A 20,722-nucleotide genomic window follows, 5' to 3' on the forward strand; every position below is an offset into this window, starting at 1 on the left:
AGCCTGGAGTTTGGATACTCATCTAGCTGATGTAACAGAAACTAGAAAAACAGTCTTTCAGGATAAAAACTTATGGTCTGTCTTGGCTAAAGGTTCAAAAGGGCCTTGGGACAGACCTTGAGGCAGGACAGTTAAATCCCAAGAAGGAGAAGGATCCTTTACTGGAGACAAAGGTAAGAAGGTGCTTTGAGAAATGCTTTACATAATCTACAAGAAGCTAAGGAAGAATTACTTTCATCAAGATGGAAACTTGAAATGGCAGCCAACTGCACCTTAATAGTAGAAAAACAAGACCCTTCACTTAACATTAAAGCGACAAGTACAGCAGGCACAGGGGCAGAAAAGGGGTCCAAATCTCTCTTACGGGCCCAGAAAGCAAATCTCTTCCATTTACTTCTCTAAATTTTCCTAGCAGAAGCTTTTTGAGAAGATAATAAAACATGATGGAATGGGGAGGAAAGCCTGGGTTGTCCAGCAATCAGTGGAAATGGCTTGCAAGATTAGCCATGCAGAGAATGATGCGAGATCACTTCCTTAACCTGGGACCTGAGTGTCTGAATTCTTGTTGGAGGAAGGGAAGCTATATGATTGACAGTGTCTAGACGAGCACCTATGAACTTCAAAACTCAGTGTGATTGTGAGCTATGATTTGCTGTAGCTGACTGTGATGCTTAGGTGAAGACACAACTGAAGCAAGCAGCCCCTTGTTTGTAGAAGTAGATGGTCGTCTACGTACAAAAACACTCTGAATCCTAGCAGTCTCTGGTGAGCTGCTACCAACACCATGCATTGAGTTAACACCTTGGGGGCTGTGGTGAGTCGCAAGGACAGTGCTTTGAACTGGTAATGACTGGCTCCAAGCTGGAAGCACAAGTATCTGCTACAGCATCTGTTCATTTTGATATGATAGTATGTGACTTGAAGATTTATCGAGCACATCCAATCATCCTTTTGCAGCAGGAGCAATACAGACTGAACAGTGACTACTTGGAACTGTGAATACTTCACGCACTGGTTTAGCGTGCAGAGATCCAGAATGGGTCTCAAGTCCCCTGTTTTCTTTGGCACTAAAAAGAATCTTGAATAGGTTCTGAATCCTATCTGGTCTGGGGGGATTTTTTGGATGACTCTTTTTGGAGCAGCTTTTCTATTTTGAAGGCTGCAGGCTCCTTCTGATTAGGTGAAATATCAGGGATCCTTTTCATTTTTGAAGGAAAAGCTTGAGAAAATAGTATGAAATAACCTCTGGATGTAATTCTCTGCACCCAGGAATCTTTTGTGATGGATACTGAGGCCTCAGGGTGCAGAGACAAATGTCCCCCCCCAATGCCTCTAGAAAGCAGCAGCTGGGCATACTTTCAGAAGCGCTGGGAGGGTTTGTCTGAAAAAGAGCCCCAGAAACCCTGGTTCTGTGGGCCATCTCTACCATAGGGATTGCATCTTCCATTAGAGTCCCCCCCCCCCCCCGCATCTACTTATGAGTCTTGGGACCCTGGGACTTGTGAAAACACATCTTTCTGCCTCATTGATGATTCTGGGCAAAATGTCTCTGAGGAGTAGAAAAATGGATCCCAATGGCCGACAAGAGCATTTCTTTTTCCATTGGGCCAAACAAAGAATGGCCATCAAAGGCAGAACTGATGAATAAAGACTTGAAGTGAAGGGCTCTGCCAAATCACATAGTCACATCCAGGCAATGTTTCTGATGGGTATGCCTGAACCTGCCACCCATGAGGTACACTCTACAGCATGGAATATCAACCTCCTGGATGCGTTTAATATGGATTGAAGGGTGCCCAGTTATGAAGATATCTTGTTTTGGTCCTCCACACAGATGCACCCAGAAACAGATTTGGAGAGCTCTTTAGTCAAATCTCTTTGCAACTTTCTGAAGAGTGACAGATAATTCAATGACAACAGAACAAAGGTCAGTGAAATATAAACCCGCTTATCAAATCTGTCCAAGGCCCTAGACTCCCTGTTAGGGGGAGTGACAATTGAACTCTGTGCCATGAGATTTTTCTTAGTGGCTGCTGCCACAACCATGATATCTGCTGGGACCTCCTTGCTCCAATATGCGCTATCCTTTGGGGGAGGGGTGACTAAAATTTTATCTGGGCACATGGAGATAGGGATCCATAGTATTCAGTTCTCTCCATGCACAGCATGAGACAAGGTCTATTAGCTCACTAGACAGAGAAGTAACCCAAGACATAACCAGACCAGTCCCAAAAGCTTGTAGGAACATCAACTTCAACTGCAATGAGGTGTCAGATGACCATCCACCTTTTTGTTTTATAAGTTCAAATATGTTTCCAATGCTACTACCTCTAGGACATCTGGGGGACCCTTCATCACAGTCAGTGTCCTCAGTAAGAGATTCCTGATGGGAATCTAAATGTCTCCTTTTACATGTTCTCTTCCAAGGGACCTCATTAATGGGATGGTCTGGTGAGGTATTGGAAGTGGCAGGATTTCTGAGGGACTGAATGGAGAATTGAATGGGTTGGCTGTCCCAGTGGAATAGAAGTACAATGCTCAGAACTAAGACCTGAAGTTGGCAAAGTAATGGGATCTTAGAGGGGCAAGGATGTCCGCTCTCTCTCTAGGCAGAGAGAAGGCCCGCTCCACAATCTCAAAGGCAGATGGCCTAGGGGAGACCAAAGCTGGCTGCACTGCGGCCAATGTCCCCTGTGCCAACGACCCCTGAATCCACCCAGACCCTCCTCCTGAGGATGGATTCGGACCAAAGCTGTCCATCGCTGAAGTGCTAACAGGCAAAGATGGCTCCGATAACTCTGTAGTTGATCCCGGCCCCCAAAGCTGGTGCTAATGCTTCGGCTCCGAGATTCCTCCTGTTCTGTAAGAATTGGGAGCTGGATGGATCAGGGAAGCAGTCAGAGCTGAAGAGCAATCTATCTTCAGATTCGATGAGGATACTCCCAGGGATCTTGGATCCAAGGGTTCCAAAACCACAAGATGGATTGGATAAGGAAATCTTAAGTGAGAATCAGTGACGGGCAGGCTCACTGGTCTGATGGGAGATGGAGCAGGAATTACCACATCTGGATCCGAGCTCTGAGGAATTTCCTTTTCCTATCTTTTCCTATCCACCTCAGCCTCAGACAAGCTCCTGGAGGACCTAAGCAACGAGCTGGTATATGGTGGCCTAAAGTGTTTCCATGGAGCCTCCTGTAGAAATGGAGAAGGAAGCCGAGTAGGTATTGGCTCCAGTGGGTATCAGGGCAACAAGATCCAAGGAGATTTCACTTTTTGAACTGAGGGAGTCAGATCCAACTTTTTGAAATTTTCAATGGTGGCTCGGAGGTTGAAGCCAAAGTCAGAAATGGGTCCAGAGACCTTTTTCTGGTATCTTTGTCTTTAGAAGCCGAATCAGGCTTTGCTTTGTTGAAACTCTTGCAAGGGGTTTGAGCCTCATTTGAAAGACAAGAGTAGGAATCAGAAGGAAGAAGGCCCTACAAAATTAATTTATTTCTTCTATCACTAAGTGCTCTGGTGTTGAAACCAGCATAAACAGAACAGTCATTATCCAAGTAGGCAGTGCCCAAGCAACAAACACATTTCCTGCGGGCATGCTTTTTTTGAATCTGGTTGGTTTGTCTGCCATAATAGACAGAAATACTAGTCTTTATCCAGAAAAGAAAGACAGAAAGGGGTATTAGTATTTATTTATTTATTTGCATGCATATTTAGTTTTTAGCAAAGTACTTATGATGGTATAAAGAAATACCCTCTAACAGGTAGAAAGAGAAAAAGAAGGAAAGGCCAAGGTACCAACAATGGTGCTTGAGATAATACTAGAGGTTCAGTGGAGAGGAAAGTAAAGCCCAATGGTTACAAGCCAAGAAAAACTCCAGAAAGTAAGGGTGGCAGGTGAAAATGCTCAAAGGATAGTGTGCATTAAGAATTAAATTAAGAAAAACTCACTACTTATAGTGGAAATCACAAGATAGGTCGACAGAGGATGGAGCCGCGTCTGAAGCAATATGGCAGCAAACGAGATCTGACGTATGTCAGGTTGGTGAGACATTATGGGTACAGGCAGGTGCTGGAGAGTTGGATCCAAGGAGCTTGAAGAAGGGGCCGAGACAGATCCAAAACCCATCAGTTGAGTAATGAATGAAAATGATGTCAGATTAGCAGTTTGCAGTTTCCTAGTGTGAAAAGCACAAAGAAAAAGTGGTTTAAATATTTTGATTGTAGCTGTGTGAAACACATGACTCTATCCTCAAATATTTCACAAGTATTAATTGTTGTGTCTGTGTGTGTCTCTGTGTGCTCATCTGCATACATTTGTGTGTGTGTGTGTGTGTGCGCGTGTGTGTGTGTGTAAGAAACACTGCCCACAGATTGAAGTCTACTGTACAACATTCAGACATTTGCAAAACACAAAATAATTAAGCACAAAAAGAAAATATTGGTAAAATGACAAAACATGCCCAGAGTGACATTCCTGCATTCTGGTATTGCGCCATAATACTATTTACATCTTTTTGCACGGACTATAGAGTATTTTAAGGGTAGTAGATCTATTTAGATCTTATATAAATGTTTTTTTAAGTGCAGTATTACAGACTCAAAATGTCTTTCACCAAACGTGTTATTTTCTTCCTTGAAGCTGCTGCACCTTGACTGACCAGTTAAAACTCTTCATCCAGTTCACATGGTTCTGTGCTTCTAGAATTCTTATCAAATCCTGTGAACTGCTTCTGCACAAGCTGAAAGTACTGTCCCTTCTTCTCTAGCAGCTTTTCATGTGTTCCTTGTTCTACAATCTCCCCCTTGTCCACAACAATAATCTTGTCTGCTATTTCTACAGTACTCAGGCGGTGGGCTATAACTAAGATGGTCCTTTTCTGTTCACCATTATAGAGAGCCTTCTGGACCTGCAACAGATAACAAGGTGAAATGGAACAGCATTAAATGATTTTAAAATCTGAATAAATCTTATAATTTTTGTAAGATGCACCATGGAAAAGTTGTTTTTAATTCTTATTCCAGCCAAACACCTGTTCTGTCTCCACACCTTCTTCAACTGTTAACACTTGCTAACCTTTGTTTGGCCTTACATGTGAGAACCACTTGCTCTTCCAGTCTTAGTCTCTCATAGTGGAGCGACTGGAAGGAGTACCCCTCTCTCGTGTCAGTCCTCTTGCATTTCATTGCTCATCCAGACAGTTAATGAGTTACTGGCATTTACAAGGAAATGCAAATACTATATGGATTTAGATGGAATGTTATCATCCACTGTCATTCTAATTTTTGTTTATTACATTGCAGGGCAAGCAGTGCTCTACATACATACATACATACATACATACATAAAAACAAACGTTTCAAGCACGGGCATTAATGCCCTTCTAGTGTGCCAATATACCAAAACACTTGTTCCCATAATAAATGTCCAGGCTGTTCTTAAAAATATCTAAACTAGTACTTACTTTAATGTAATTTGGTAGTCTGTTCCAAGCATCAACTACTGTGTCAGGGAACCAATAAGTACACTTCTCATTCCTATAGAATCTTCTTCATAGATTATCTGATGATTCTCTAGTACTTTAGATAACCCCAAACATTCCCAGAGGTAGTTGTCCTCAAATGCCCTATACACCTGAATAAGATCTCATTTCCTTTTAAATATCTGTAAGATACACTGTACAAGTTCAGATATTTTAGTCTTTCATAATAAGTTAAATTTTCACATCCATGGATGCCCTTGGCATATTTCCGCTGTACTCTTTACAGTTTATTCATGCTTGTTTTCCTATAGGGTTTCCATATTTTTATTCCATACTCAAGTTTGAGTCTAATGTAACTAACAAACAATGACTTCATTATGTCTGATTTCCTAAACTTTATAAATCTTTTTAAACAACCTACAGTTCTATAACTATCATTAGCCAATTGGGTGATACGATTAGAAAAACTCATAGCTGAATCTACCCATATACCCAGGTCCTTAAATGAGTCTACAGTTTCAATCACTGTGTGCTGTATTAAATATTCACCTTTCAGTTTATGTCCCCAAATCTCATATGCTTAGTTTTTGATGTATTTATCAACATATTATTCTCCTGTGCTCAAATTGTCTATTTAGTCAAATTATTTTTAATCAGTTTACCCAATTTCAGATCATCAGCATATAGACTGTAGAACACCTTAGATGAAAAAGTAAGCTCTGAAAGATACAATCTAAACAAGTAAGGGCCTAGGACAGAGCCCTATGGGACACCTTGACTGTAACCAAGGATTTCACCACTCCAGTTGGTGTGTGATACTTGCCATGTCCTATTTGTAAGCCATGCAGCTATCCATCTTATCAACAGTACATCAATACCTAGTTGTACTAATCTATTAATCAGTGTTTGGTGTATGACCCTGTGAAATGCTGAAGTTAAATCTATATAAATCACATCACAATTTTTCATTCATAGCTGTTATTATATTGTTATAGAACATCATGTTACAAGTAGTAATAGATCTATTTTCAACATATGTATGCTGATATATGGTTTCAAGTCCCAACCTATCCAGTTCTGACAATAACTTATCCAGTATTACCTTCTCCATTATTTTTCCACAACATGAAAGTAGACTTAAGGGTCTATATGATTCTGGGTTTGTCCTACTTCCCTTTTCCTTAAAGACAGGTTTAATAAGTGCATGTTTACACTCTTGAGGAATCTCCCCATATTTATATGACCTAGTGAACAACAGATATAATGGTAGTGTAAGTTCTTGCTGAAGTGTTCTAAGGTCACTGTTACTTATTCTGTCTCCTCCCTGCACTTTGTTTGGATCCAGTTTGCACAGTTCTTTTTCAATATAATCTAATTTGATTCCAGTATCTGGGGTTACCTGGATGTCACTAGGATAACTTAACACCCTTTTTGTGGAGCCAAACTGTTTTGCCTAAGATTTTGTAAATATACCTATAATCTGTTGTGTCTGAGAATAAATTTTAGAATCTGCACACAGTTTATCAATTTGTGTATCTTTACTCCTTCTACATCTTATGTATCTATAAAAAGGTTTCCTATTATGCTCAATATCTTTATATAAATTTTCTTCAAATTTTTCTTGATCTTGTCTAACACTACGCTTAATCGGTCTGTCCAGCTTGTTTATTTCAGTTTTCAAAGTTGTAGTTCGATCTCTCTTCCATTTCTTATCTTTTTTGTCTCTCACCTTAATCAGGTATGTTGTTCTTATGGAAATATACCCCCTGATGTTGCTTGCCTAGATCCTGATGTTAAACATTTTTTTGACTTTTTGCACTCACAATTTCTCTTTCAAAACTTTCCACATTTCATCTGCAGTTTTTCCACTGAACACCTCACTCCAGTTTGTTTTATATAGTAACTGTTTTGCTTCCCTATAATCTGTAATTAACCTTCTGCGCATTGGCTTAGATTTCAGTTTGGCAGAATTATCTAGCAACAAATTAACCTTAATAACCCCATAATCACTGCACATCAATGGTGTTAGAACTTGACTTGAAGTTATAGTAATTTCTTTGGGAACACAAACAATATCTAGTATATTGCGTCCCTTTGTAGTACTATTTTACAATCTGAAGCATCTGTTGTTCCTGAATATACTCTGTGAATAATTTCTTTACTAATGTTGTTGAATCAATATTATTCCAGTCTGTTTCTAGTAAATTTAAGTCCTCAGCTAATATTATGCTTCCCTCCTGTGTTTCATGTAAGAAATGTATGAATTCCTCTAGGTCATCTGCACTTGACTTTGGTGGTCTATACAATCCAACAATTGTTATATGTTCCAGGGTTGTCGCAGTTACACAATCTATAGTATTAGTGTTATCGGTGAACATGTAATAATCACTGGTCTCATAGCTATCTTTAATCCCTATCATAACATCTCCACCTGATTTTGGTTAGAATGTCTGTTACAGTAAAAACATTTATACCCTGTCAGAACTGGTTTCCAGTCATTGTTCTTTAACCATGTTTCACAGACAATAACAACATCAATCTTATGGGAATGTAGCAAATTTTCTAATAAAAAAACTTTTTATTATTAATGCTCCTAGCATTAACAACCATCAGAGATGCATCGAATATTGCCGTCTGTGAACTGTTATATTTTTGACCTGGCAAAAATCCTGGCTAGTGTTTGTCAAATATTGCAAAATATCTGCTGCAAAATTTATTTTCCCTGATCTAGACAAATACACACTCATACTCAATGTGTCTATACCTTTAAACCAGGAATACCCCCCATATTCCATAGCATTTTGTACCTGTCTATTCTTGCTTATGTAAAATGATACCAGACTTCAAAGCTCACTTCAACAAGGAAAGGAAATAGTTACCTATGCTTCAAGCCATGGAAGAAGCTAGTATTAATGAGGCAGGTCACATGTGACTGTAGTAAACATAACATTGCCTATACTGTCTTCAGAAATGCTCCAAGCAATAGGGACATGGGTATAAGGGTCATTTTTATATGTAGAAGGAATTTGCTAATGCACTCTACTTTTTCCTTCTCTGTCAATCACACTGGTGGGGGGAAACTGTGCGTGTGTGTGTGTGTGTGTGTGTGTGTGTGTGAGACTGAGTGACAGAGATGGTGCATGCATAGGTGTCATCAATGTAGTACATGGGACAATCTGAAATTATCAAAAAGGCAGGCGTGCATATCTCTGATGTCAGAATTCTGCATAACATACAGCATTATGATCATCAAAAGAATTAGAACTAATACTCACAATGTGAGAATTAAAGGATTCACAGAGATAAGGAAATGAATCAGCCTAAAGTAGAGACAGTATTTAGAGTCTCTGTAATTACCATATATATCAAGAGAAGCAATGTGGTGGTTCTGACTTTTGTGTTATATGGATGATGTCAGGCCCTCTTATTTATTTATTTTTTTATTCCTTTTCCCTTTAAACCGAGAACTACGAAATTCTAAGAAGGATACACAAGATCAACTGACACTTTGAAATCTTTGTGTGCTTTGATCCTAGACAGCACTTTTTCCATCTCTTTTAGAATTTTAATTCAATTTTCTGTCTTAAAATAACAAAAAAACAGCTAAGTATATATGAACTGAATGGAACTGTCATCTGCATACACTTTTATGCTACAATATTGTTTTTTTTGTCGCTGTTATTTTAGTCACACACTAAGTTTAACTACAGTTACTTAAAATGTCTGGCTACTACATTGACAATATTATCTTCTCTTGTCATTTCAGGTGCTGACATCACTATAATACATTATTTGAAAGGAAATACTTTATGTTTTAGGAGTCTTGCATTCTATCTTTTCTTCTAAATTTCCAGTTCAATAGCCATTTCAACAGTTGTTGCTAGTTAAATTATGCTCTGAATGGAAATTTAACTTGGTATGTACTATTTACAACATAATGTGTGTTATACTGGAAAGTATTTAAGCAAATGACTTTCGACTAACTAAGGTGAAACAAATTGTATGATTAATATGTATTGCTGAAAAACAATAGGGTTATAACAAGATCAGCAATAAGCAAGAGTGAAAACAGAAACTGGGATTTGGGACACAGAGGAGACATTTTGCATCCCTAAAATCACTAGACTGGGAGAATAAAATAAAACTAAGTTACTTAGTGGGTGATGAGAGTAATAATGCAAGTTGAAGGAGAGAGCTAATGGAGAAAGTAATAGCTAAAGATTACATCGGGTCAGGCAGACAAACAACTGATGATGGAAATGGGAAATATGACAAAGGGAATTGCAAACCAAAGGACTAATATCAAGTAAAAAGATGACTTACTAGCCGAAACATTAATCCAGGAACAGGTAATAATCAATTACAGATTAATACAGGATTTAAGATTTGAGATCTCTAGAGTATTAGAAGTCGATGTTTTGAGTTCAGAAATTAATAAGATGGGTGATCCATGAACAAAAGATAAAGATGCAAGTGATAATAAAGATGAGTGGCAAGAAGAACTGAGGAAAACACTGGCAAGGATGATAAAAAAAAAAGGAGTAGTAAGGGTCAAGTTAATACAAAGAAAAGGCAAAACCCAGTAATAGCAAGGATAGGCAGGGAAGTCAGTAAACACAATTCAAACAATATAAAATGGACAGACATGATGAACAGAGAATATACAAGTTATTACGGATGAAGATGAAGAGGAGAAAAGGAAAATTAATGAATCGATTTGGAGACTTCAGGGAGATAATGTAATAATCCATGTTCATCAATCATATCGGTAAAAACACAGAAAATAAATCCAGGAAAGATTACAATCAAAAGGAAAGAGTTAACATAGACATGAAAATGTAGATGAGGATGTACCAACATTCCTTTAAGCTGCTTTTTTTTATGAAAACCGACAAAGATATTGTTTGTAAATTAAACATCTCAGAGATTTGCTTTTTCAAGAATTTTATTAAGTTAGAGTTAAGGAAACAATTATTTCAACAGATAATTTTAAAGTTCAAAGGAAAAGAAATGTATGTATATTATGGTAATATAATCTTATACTCAGAAAATATTGCAAAATATAAAATCAATTATGGAAAGTAGTTTCATTTATACAGCTGGAAGATGTATGTTGAAAGTTTCAAGGAATTTAAAATAACTAAGCTGAACAGGGAATACAATGAAAGAAAATTTCCAAACAGCATATAAGAAAAGATGAAGATGAAAAAATGATCATCAAAGTATGAAAGTAGGATCTCATTAGACTGTAAGAATAAAACAGCGTGGACCAGAGAAAGCATAGAGAAGGAATTATGATAATACATACAGTGAAAAGTTGGAGACAGTTCTCAAATTCGCATATAATGTACTGAGGCTGAACAATGAGACTCTCTGGCATTTATAGAATTTTCTGAAACTGTTTTTTGAGGCCATGACACAAAATCAAAACAATCGAATGGACATCATCTGGGTAAGTGAGCTACACATATGACACATAGACATATGGCACAGCAGGAAACTGAAAATGACTTGTGGGAAAACAGAATGTTCAGTGACGAGGTATAAATTGTATGTTTTGGCAAGTCGATTCAAGTTAAAATTAACGTGAAGCTGAGAAAACTGTGATTGAAATGCTGACATGGAAACAGGCACGAATGGAAAAGGAAATTGCAGAAAAAGATATTTAGGAATTACATTAAGCAATATGAACTAGTAACTTCAAGATAGCTGACTGACAGGTAAGATTAATATGCAAGGATACGAGTCACAATAAACCTTAGCTCTCAGATGAAAATGTTTCAATAGTACAAGAGGGGGGTTGATAATATTGGTGAAAATAATAAAGGGATCACACTCAGAAATAATTGACAAATCAGAAACAAGCATTAACACTGATTTACAACATGGAAGATCACGCAGAAAAAAACTGAGCGCAAATGCAGCTAACGATAAATTCCAAAGACACCAGACTGCATTGGAAACTGATGACCACTGGATTAAGAAAAAAGTTATATGTGGAAGATCGGTTCATCAGCAGAAAGACACAGGAAGATTACTTCTCCAGCAAATAAGACATACATATAGATGAAGCTACAACAGAATGAAACACATCATTCTACATCAGAAATTTGCTGATAAATACAATTAATGAAACACAAATTTGAAAAATAACTGAAGTGAAAAAAAAAACAAGTACTCAGGCCCAGAAAGAGAATGGTAGAAATTGGATGGGAACATTTGGCCATAAATATTAAGAAAAACATTCAAAGATATTACTGAAACCTGGAATTCTGCAATGTCATGGAGAAAGCTTATCAGTACACCAATTTATACACAGAGTAATAAAACTGTCTAAAGTTACTGCCACCCTATAAATTTGGTAGATTTGTCTGAAAAGATTTTCCACAACAGTACTGCAGCACCCAAAAGAAGAAATCAACAGAACTGGATTTTCTCAGTATCAGTATCAGTAGAAGGTCAGCATCATGAGAAAGACATTTGTTGCAATATCTGATGGAAAAAACTACAGTTTGAAGGAAACAAGCATCGTTCACTGCCTTTCTTGATTTAGACTCTACCCTTGACAGTATCAATAGAAATAAAATGGAAGATGACCATGACCAAGAAATGTTATTTAATGGAATTAATACTGATTAGAAGAGGGTTACATTACAAGAATCAAGCATGTATAAGAAATTCAAAGTCAATATTGGTTCTCAGTCAAAAAGGGAGTAAGTGTGGGTTACTTATTGGCACCCTGGAAATTTTTTTATGTTTAATGATGAGTGTCTCAAATGTTGTCTTAAAGAAGCATATGACATTCAAAAAGTCAATTCTAAACATTGCCTGACAATATGTTATACCAATGATTTAGTACTAGTGGCTTTAACATAATTAGAAATGCATATTAATACATTAGTAAAGAATCTGTAGACGAGTATTAATTATATATATAATATTATATTGATATTAAAGTTCAGGCTATCCTCTGTGGAGAAACATGTTTTTCATTTGTGAAAAACATGTTTCTCCACAGAGGATATTCTGAACTTTAATTTTGGAACGTTTACATGAAGTTCAGTATAAAAGACAAAAAGGGTTATATAAACCCATTTCGTGTACACATGAGGTGGGAGACATGGGAGTGACACGTTTAGAATCCACCTATGACAACACTTCAGACACCATGGGAATGGGGTATGATGCTATTACACAGAATATACAACAAAGAGATTACTCAGTGAGTTTTATTACCCCTTTTGGTATAGATGCTTATGGAATTAAGAACATTTTGTGTAGGAACTGGAGCCTTCTACTCACTGACAAGGCACTTGAAGGAAAAACTGGTGTCAAACCAACCTTGACATTCAAGAGGGGTAGGAATATGAAAGCTATATTGGAGAGGCACATGCACAAAGCATACAAAATGCAAGGTATGTTTAAATGTGACTCATGCAATCTTTGTAAATTTATGGCCCTTGGGACCACTTGTTCAGTGAAGGATAGGACCTACAGCATTCTACATCAGTAAAACTGACAGAAAGCTCAGAGAAAGGGTGTATGAGCATATATACAACATTAATAAAAGGAAAGTGGAGAACGCCTTAGCTAGGCATTGTGCTACGTACCCGGATCATACCTTTGTCTTTAGAATTATCGGACAAGTTGTACCTGATACTAGAGGGAGCCCCTACCAGTTAGTATTGGAAAAACATGAACTGTTATGGCAGCTCTGTTTCGATGCAAGTAGACCACCAGGTCTAAATGAAGTAACATCTATAACTTGTATTTAAAAACTAAGAAGTTTGTCTAGATGAGACAGCCCCTTTGAGCTACATTTAGTAATAAAAGAAATTGACATGAGCAGATTTTATGTATATTACGAAGGATGTTTACATACACTTGTGTAGATAACTTTTCATATAATCATTTTTAACAAACATAAGTTTTAGAATGTATTACATACTGCAGATATTATGTTTATTGTTGGATATAAAGGTTTTAACTATATGTAGTTGCTTACGCAAGAATTGGTAGGATGTTTCTGTATGAAGGAAAAGAAAGAAGAAAAAAAAAAGTTGGTTTGGTGTGACCTTTGAGTTGATCAATTAAGTAATTAACTTGCAATTAAAAAGAAGGGAGGGTGTGTCATTCACTATACAAGGCATGAATTTTATCTGTAGTTTGTGTGATGAAGTCTGGCTACTAAGCCAGATGAAAAGCGCTTCACGTGTATTTTGTTTTATATATTTTTATTTTTTTCATATTAAAAGTGTAGAGTTCAGTCGTTTGCCTCTCAGTGGTCTTTGTTCACAAAACGTATATATGCAGCTGTACCCTGTAGGAACAAATACAAGGCAACCAACAGAAACTAACCCACATGATGGAACCATAATAAGAAGCCTTACAATAAAAGGAAGAGAATTTTGACCAAAAGTAAGATGAGTAATTCCCAAAATGATACTGCCATGGTCACTGAAATAAAACTCAGGAGCTTAACAAAATCCACCAAAGCCAAGTTTGAGGCTAAAATATCTACCCAAGCCAGAGAAAATCACAAAGCCTTTGTTAGTTATGTTCTTAATCTCAAAAGCACATCACAGCAATGTGCTGAGCTGAGAACAATGTTGCCTACACTAAGGCTACAGATACAGTGAACGTACTAACTGATAAATTCAGTGCCAACTTTACCCTTCTCTCCCCTCTGTCTGTCCTTCAACATATACCTGAAACTGGCGCGTGTCCAGCCATCACACAAGACCAAGTCCTAAAAGCACTATCTAAAGCTAAAAATACTGCACTGATGGGTCCTGACAATACTGCTGGATGCATCTTTAATAGGTTCATAGCTGTATACTAGGCTAATGTCCACCAGGCCTCATATAAGCCTAGCCATGCAACCAAAATGTCTCCCACAAATGTGATTTATATAGTGGTGGTTTACCAACTGCCTTTGTCCATCAGAGACACAGGCACTAGATCAGGGCTTAATTTATGATTACCCATCCACTGGTCCAAGTTATACTTAAATACTGTTAGGGAGGAACTATGCATCAGATGGATTGCCAGCCTTCTCCACAGAATGGGAATAATCTGAGAAACATATCAGTCTCTCCAATATTTATATTGCAAACAAAATTTAGGTCTTTTGATCTAGTAGTTCTGATGCTGTTTGTTTTGTGGATATGTAAATTGTTCATCAAAACAGGGTCCAGAGATGCTTTGTATGCCAGGCAAAATCATCTCTCAGAAGTCTGTATGATACCAAGTAAACAAACAGGCATTGAGGCGATCAGCACAGGACACTGAGTTTATGCCCTGTATTCTTTTTATAAGGAATCTTTGTGGACGCTCCAGTTGCTGAATGTGTCTAGTCAGGTTCATAGCAAAGACAGCACTGTACTCTACGATGGGCCTGATGAGGGCTGTGTACAGTGGTCTGATGACCTCTCTGGACCTTCATGCCATGCTCTTACTTATAAGTTAAGTAACAAAGAATTATTATCTTACTATCGTGGACACAAGCTGGTCAAAGGCTAGGTTACTATCTACATGAGTTCCTTGACTAGTGACTCAACTTTTAGGGGCGTTTTACTGATTACATACTTACCAGGAGTGGCCGACTTCCCAAAAGGTACTATACTGTATTTTTTGGCATTGAGGTTTAAGCTATGGCTTTGGCACCACGCGTTTGTCTGTGTTAGACCTTCCTGAAGGGTGTTCTTATCTTGGGGTATTCAATGACTGATCCCATTGTGCAATCATCTGTGAACTTGGTCAGCCACAGGCCTTTATTGATTTTGACCCCTGAAAAGTAGATGCCAAAGAGGAGGGGGCCTAGCACAGAGCCCTGTGGGGCTCCACTGGTGACCGGCCTCTTTGTGGAGGTGGTCTCACTGATTCTAACCTCTTGGGTCCTATCCATGAGCCAGCTTGTTATCCAGTGTATTAAAGGAGTTTATGCCTAGTTCCATAAGTTTGTTAACAACGCCTGAGTGGGGTAATGTATCAAATGTTTTAGTCTGATCTAGATAGGCAGTATGCATCAGTTTTCCCTCATCCACTGACCAGGTGATCTTTTCAAAGAAGTCTTCCAGGTTCAGTAAGCATACATAACCTTACTTTGACCAAGCCAAAATCAGATGGATCAAGTGACTGCAGTTCTCCTATATCCTTGTTGCTGATTTCCATGATAATTCTTTCCAAGGCTTTGCAAATGAGACTTGCCAGACTAAGTGTACATTTTCCAGGATCTGATGAAAGTCCTCCCTTATAAATGGGATTGCCATCTCAGTCCTCCATTCTCATGTAACACAGCCTGATTTAAGACTACAGTTAAATAGTGACTCCAGGGGTCCTGATAAGTCATATTTTAGACTGTTCAGTAAGCATCCCGGGATGTTATCAGGGCCCATTGAAGCTGTATTCTTGGCTTTACCAATTGCAGGCCAGACATCCATCCAATAATCCATCCATCCATCCACAACCTTATTTTCCCATTTTTTGCACATGGGATTGAGGTGTCACTTCAACAATGACAATCACCTAGCTCCAAGGTTCACAAATGCTGGATGGCTTGGAAGGGTTATGTTTGAGTGTATTTCTTGGGGGATAGCTGGGGTGATGGAGATAAAGTTGGAACTGAATTTGTCTGCCAACAGGTTCAATATATTGCTAGGCTTGGTGAATGTGGCACCATTAACCAGCAGTTATGCGCATTTCTATGTGCTGCCCTTGGGGTTTCTGACATAGCTGAGGAAGGCCTTATGGTTATCGTTCACCTGAGACTATCTTACCCTCAAATTGGCTTTGACCTACCTGGCCCTCTTAGCTGCCTACTTGATTTGATGAGAGAGTTTTCATCTTCATGGGAATTACCTTTCTGATATTTGCCATAATTTATTTTCCCTTTTGTTGTATATTGTGTTTAGTTTGGGATGCCACCAAGGCAGTCTGTTTTTGGAGCTAATTACAGGCATACTTCTGGTAGGTACAGTGGTCTCTATGCAGCAATTGAAATGGTTGTACAGAGTTTGAGAGTAAATCAGCATAGTCTGATGTGTTTTCAGGGTTTAGAGGGGCACTGAATTTTAACAAACCATCCCTTAACGGTAGTCTACCCTGGAATAGTTCCTAACTGTTACTGCTTTTACTGAGGTTACAGAGCTGATTTTGAAGGAGGGAACTTTATGGTCGGACCTTACCTGGAAGGACAAGACATTGGGGGGGGGGGGGTGTGCAGCATTCTCTCATACTTGTGAGTATGAAGTCCTGAAAGAGCCTCTAGCGAACGTATTCACTATTTGGTCAAAGGTGTTTACATTTACAAAGTTCAGGAACCTCTACGCCCATAGATTTGAGGCCATAGAAGATTCCCAGTCTATAGAGGAGTAATTAAAGTCTTCCATGAGTATGGTGTTAGGTTGGATTGTAAGAGTTTTCAGCAGGTCCAAGTATACAGTCTGGGCTTCTTGGGACATGGAGGGTGACAAATAGCTGGTTAGGATATAGTACTGGAATTTGTTTGTGGTGATCTGCACAATGAGGAACTCCAGCATGTCTTCCTGCTTGACCAACCTAGAGGTATGTTTGTTACTCATCTTGTTTGACCAAACTAGAGGTATACCATAAAGCATGATTTAGCCATCTACCTAACGACACTGTCCAATCTAAGCCTCCAAACAAGTACTATACCAAGTGATACAGAGTCATTCTACTTTTTAAGGAAGAACTTTCCACAGACCCAGGCAATTACAGACCTATAAGTTTGACCAGCCTCACATGCACAGCATGGGAAGGCTTATCATGGAACTAATTAATAATGACATAGGGAATATTCAAACACTGGATCTCAGTTTGGATCAGTCAAGGGCAGGTTATACTTGTCTTTATTAAACAGGTCACCAAGGCAGTGGATGAAGGTATACACACTGCATACCTTGACCTGGCCAAAGCTTTTAATCCAATTCCCCTACTCAGGCACAGAAGAAAAGCTGAATAAACTGGGAATAAACCTCTATGTTACTCAGTGGATTGTCAACAGGCTCAAAGCTAGGCCATAGGAAACCAAAATAAGAAATGTTACTGCCACAAAGAGACCAGTCACCAGTGGAGACCCCCTGGGTTCTGTGTTGGGCCCTCTCCTGTTTGGCATCTACTTTTCTGAATTAAAAGTAGAATACCAAAGGGCTCCGGCTGACTAACTCTCCAAGATTACTGCAAGTTAGTAGCAGCCATTAAATCCCCAAATGACTTAGCTATGCTGCAGGAAGGTTTGTCTGAAATAAATAACTGATGCTAAAATCATGGACTGAAACTAAATGCTAAAAAAATGCATTATCCCATCCCTTGGAAAAGCATCTATCCCAGGGAACTACCACAGTGACAATACACCTCTAAGAACTGACCCTGCTGTTTGGGAATTGGGAATTTATGTAGACAGTGACTAAACTTTCAACCAACAAGTATCCTCTTATACTGCATATATTATAAACAAAGGGATTATGTCCAGATCTAGGGATGCCATTATTCTACCTTTACTCAACCCTCATTAGGCCAGTCACTAGGTATAATACCTTCTTTGACATGTATCTGTCCAGACGTATGCAATAACTGGAATACCCACTAAGATACCTTACTAAAAAGATACAAGGCTAAGAGACTTATAGACTGCTAAGAGAGGACCTGTGTCTGTTATACAAAAGCACCAATACAGACAGATTTACTGCACATCAATGGCATCAGAAATAAGCGGTCATGGATTTACTGCATATCAATGGCATCAGAAATATGCAGTCTAGGGCATCTTGTACAGCATCAACAGAACAGTTTGAAAGGACAGGTATATCTCTCAATGGATGTCACTTTTCTGGAACAGACGCCTCACCCACATAAAACCAAGCCCATCCCTGTCCATATTCAAACACAACTTGGCTCTATGAATGGGCAACAGAAAATGTATCCCAGTGCTGCCCCCTGTACTACTAATACAAGCAGCTCCTAAATGCTTTATCCCATGTATGGGTCTCCTCAAATTATACATATGATCCCAGTTATTCTATCTTCTATCTAGAGTAATATATAATCATCGACCATGGGATGGGTAAGATCAATCTAATACCAAATGAGAAAGATTAGTTCAAAAAGGCAAAATGGCTAGGATTAAAATGGCTAGGATTAAAATGGCCTGCAAGGGCAGCTACCCTGGTACTTAACTATGAACCTATGAAATTATATAGGCTTATTAGATGGCTGTTCAATATCTTAAGTTATTTCTCTGAAGTCTTCATTACAGAGGTCTAGTCTATTGTAAAAGAGTAAATGTGCCCATACTATCAAAATGGATACAGGTCATCAAACTGTCAGCAACTGATCCAATAAAGCAATCATGTGTGGAAAAAAAAGAGACACAGAAATTTCAGAATGTTTAATTTAGAACCAATAATACTGTTAAAGAATACCGCACTAGGATAGCTACTTGGAAAATATGGAAAGAAAAATATTAAAATTAATACTTTATATACAGGATATATATGAAGGATCATGAAAAACAATCACGAATATACTAAGTGGTTAAAGATAAAATCAGGGAAAGTAGACATTCTGATTTCTTTCCCAGAAAACTTGTCTTTCCAAATAATCTCATGTACATTTGTAATAAAGCACAGAGAAATAGTAACAGTATATCCAAAATACAAGTTTAAATTTTGGATTTCAATGTTTGAACAAAAAGGTATAAAAATCTACTGAAATAAAGATATGCAGATGCAAGAGAGAAGTGAAAAGATGACCTAGCACGTGATACTAAAATGTCAGACTTTTATTAAAAGTTTCAAGTGAACTCACTTTTAAAAATTTTAGTTCTGGGTGTCATAATTTTCTACAAGATGATAAAAATGTATGTAAAATTGTGTATACCACATCACACAAAAGTACAACTAGGGACGTGGAAAATATAATATGTAAAATGCACAAAAAAGACAGAACAAGAACGCGACAGAATATTATGATTAAGAGGTAATGTTCTGTATTTTTTAATAATGCTTAATTTTAGTCTACGTATGTGATGTAAAGATAAGAAATATAATTACATTGTTCATGTGCTGACAACATGCATACATACTGTATATTACCATATTAAGGATTTGTTGTGCTATGTTGTGAAATAATCACTTGATTCAAATAATAAATTAAATTGAAGTGAAATGCATTATGCTTGAACTTCCCATCATAGCCAATTTATTTGTTTAAGACACGGGTGGCAAGAAATTCACTTGAAGAGCAGGGAATAGCGAAGCTTAAGAGGTGAATCCTAGCATCAGTATCAACTAGTTATGAGAGGAGAATTCCAAATGTATTTTGTTGTTCTGCATAAAGCTTCAACAACACCAGTGTACTACTAGTGCAGGAACACAAAGCATTTTGTGGCTCTGAAAGCAATGAAACAGTGCTGTCACAATGACACTTGTAAGAAGTTAAGTATAACTCGGGTGGAATAGCAACTTTAAAAGTTGTTAAACACTTCAGCCAACATTTTATGAGTGTATGGTGTGTGTATGTTGTGTATGTGTGTTTGTGTATATATATGAGACAGACACAGATAGCTAGAAGTGTTTTATGGCTTTTAGAGTTGTTACCATTTCCCAATATTGTTAAGAGCTTTCTAAGGTACTTAAAAAAATATGCACCTCTTTGACATCAGAAACGTAAATGACAGATGCTATGTATGCTCTAGCATTAGGTTAGCATGTAATAGCTCTGAAAGCTGCATAAAAAACTTGTAGTGCATGGAGCGCTGTGATTACATGCCAATATTCAGAGAAAGCCATATCAGTTAAGCACCAGATTGGCATGAGATATGACCTTAACAACCGTTAAGCACTCCCTGCTAAAGTTGTTAAAATTGGGTCGAGCACTAAGCAGTAAAATCTGGCTGTACTGACCAGTAAATGGCACCATCAGAATGAAAGATTTATTTTTGCCTGCTGTATGTACAAATAAGGTGTCTCTTCCTCTTATAAACTTAGAAAGTGGCTACAATAACAAGATGAGCTCACCTCCATTTTCTGAAGGATATGAACTCTGAAACTCAAATGTTTGTCACTTATTTAGTGACTTCAATCTTCGGTGATTTGTCCAAAAAACACAGATTTTATGAAGAACACCAAACATATGAGGAAAAAATATGGACGTTCTGCAAAAATCTGGATAGTTGAGAGGCAAGGAAGGATAGTGTTAATACAAAAGACTGTGTTATGGTG

At 38.0% G+C, this 20,722-nt stretch overlaps 1 protein-coding gene across 1 annotated transcript in view; it reads right to left on the bottom strand.

Moving 5' to 3' along the window:
* Positions 1–1,096: 1,096 nt before the first annotated feature.
* The window catches only part of LOC122811457 (ABC-type oligopeptide transporter ABCB9-like), an 82,050-nt gene continuing 62,424 nt past the window's right edge, over positions 1,097–20,722 (bottom strand). Inside the window, exon 7 of the mRNA XM_044083310.1 lies at positions 1,097–4,907. Within this exon, the coding sequence (XP_043939245.1) occupies positions 4,662–4,907 (246 nt within the window). The 3' untranslated portion in view covers positions 1,097–4,661. The remainder of the gene's footprint in view (positions 4,908–20,722) is intronic.

Source organism: Protopterus annectens, chromosome 9.part0, assembly GCF_019279795.1.
Source record: "Protopterus annectens isolate FY-2018-M chromosome 9.part0, PAN1.0, whole genome shotgun sequence".
In the NCBI taxonomy this organism is placed as follows: domain Eukaryota; kingdom Metazoa; phylum Chordata; order Ceratodontiformes; family Protopteridae; genus Protopterus; species Protopterus annectens.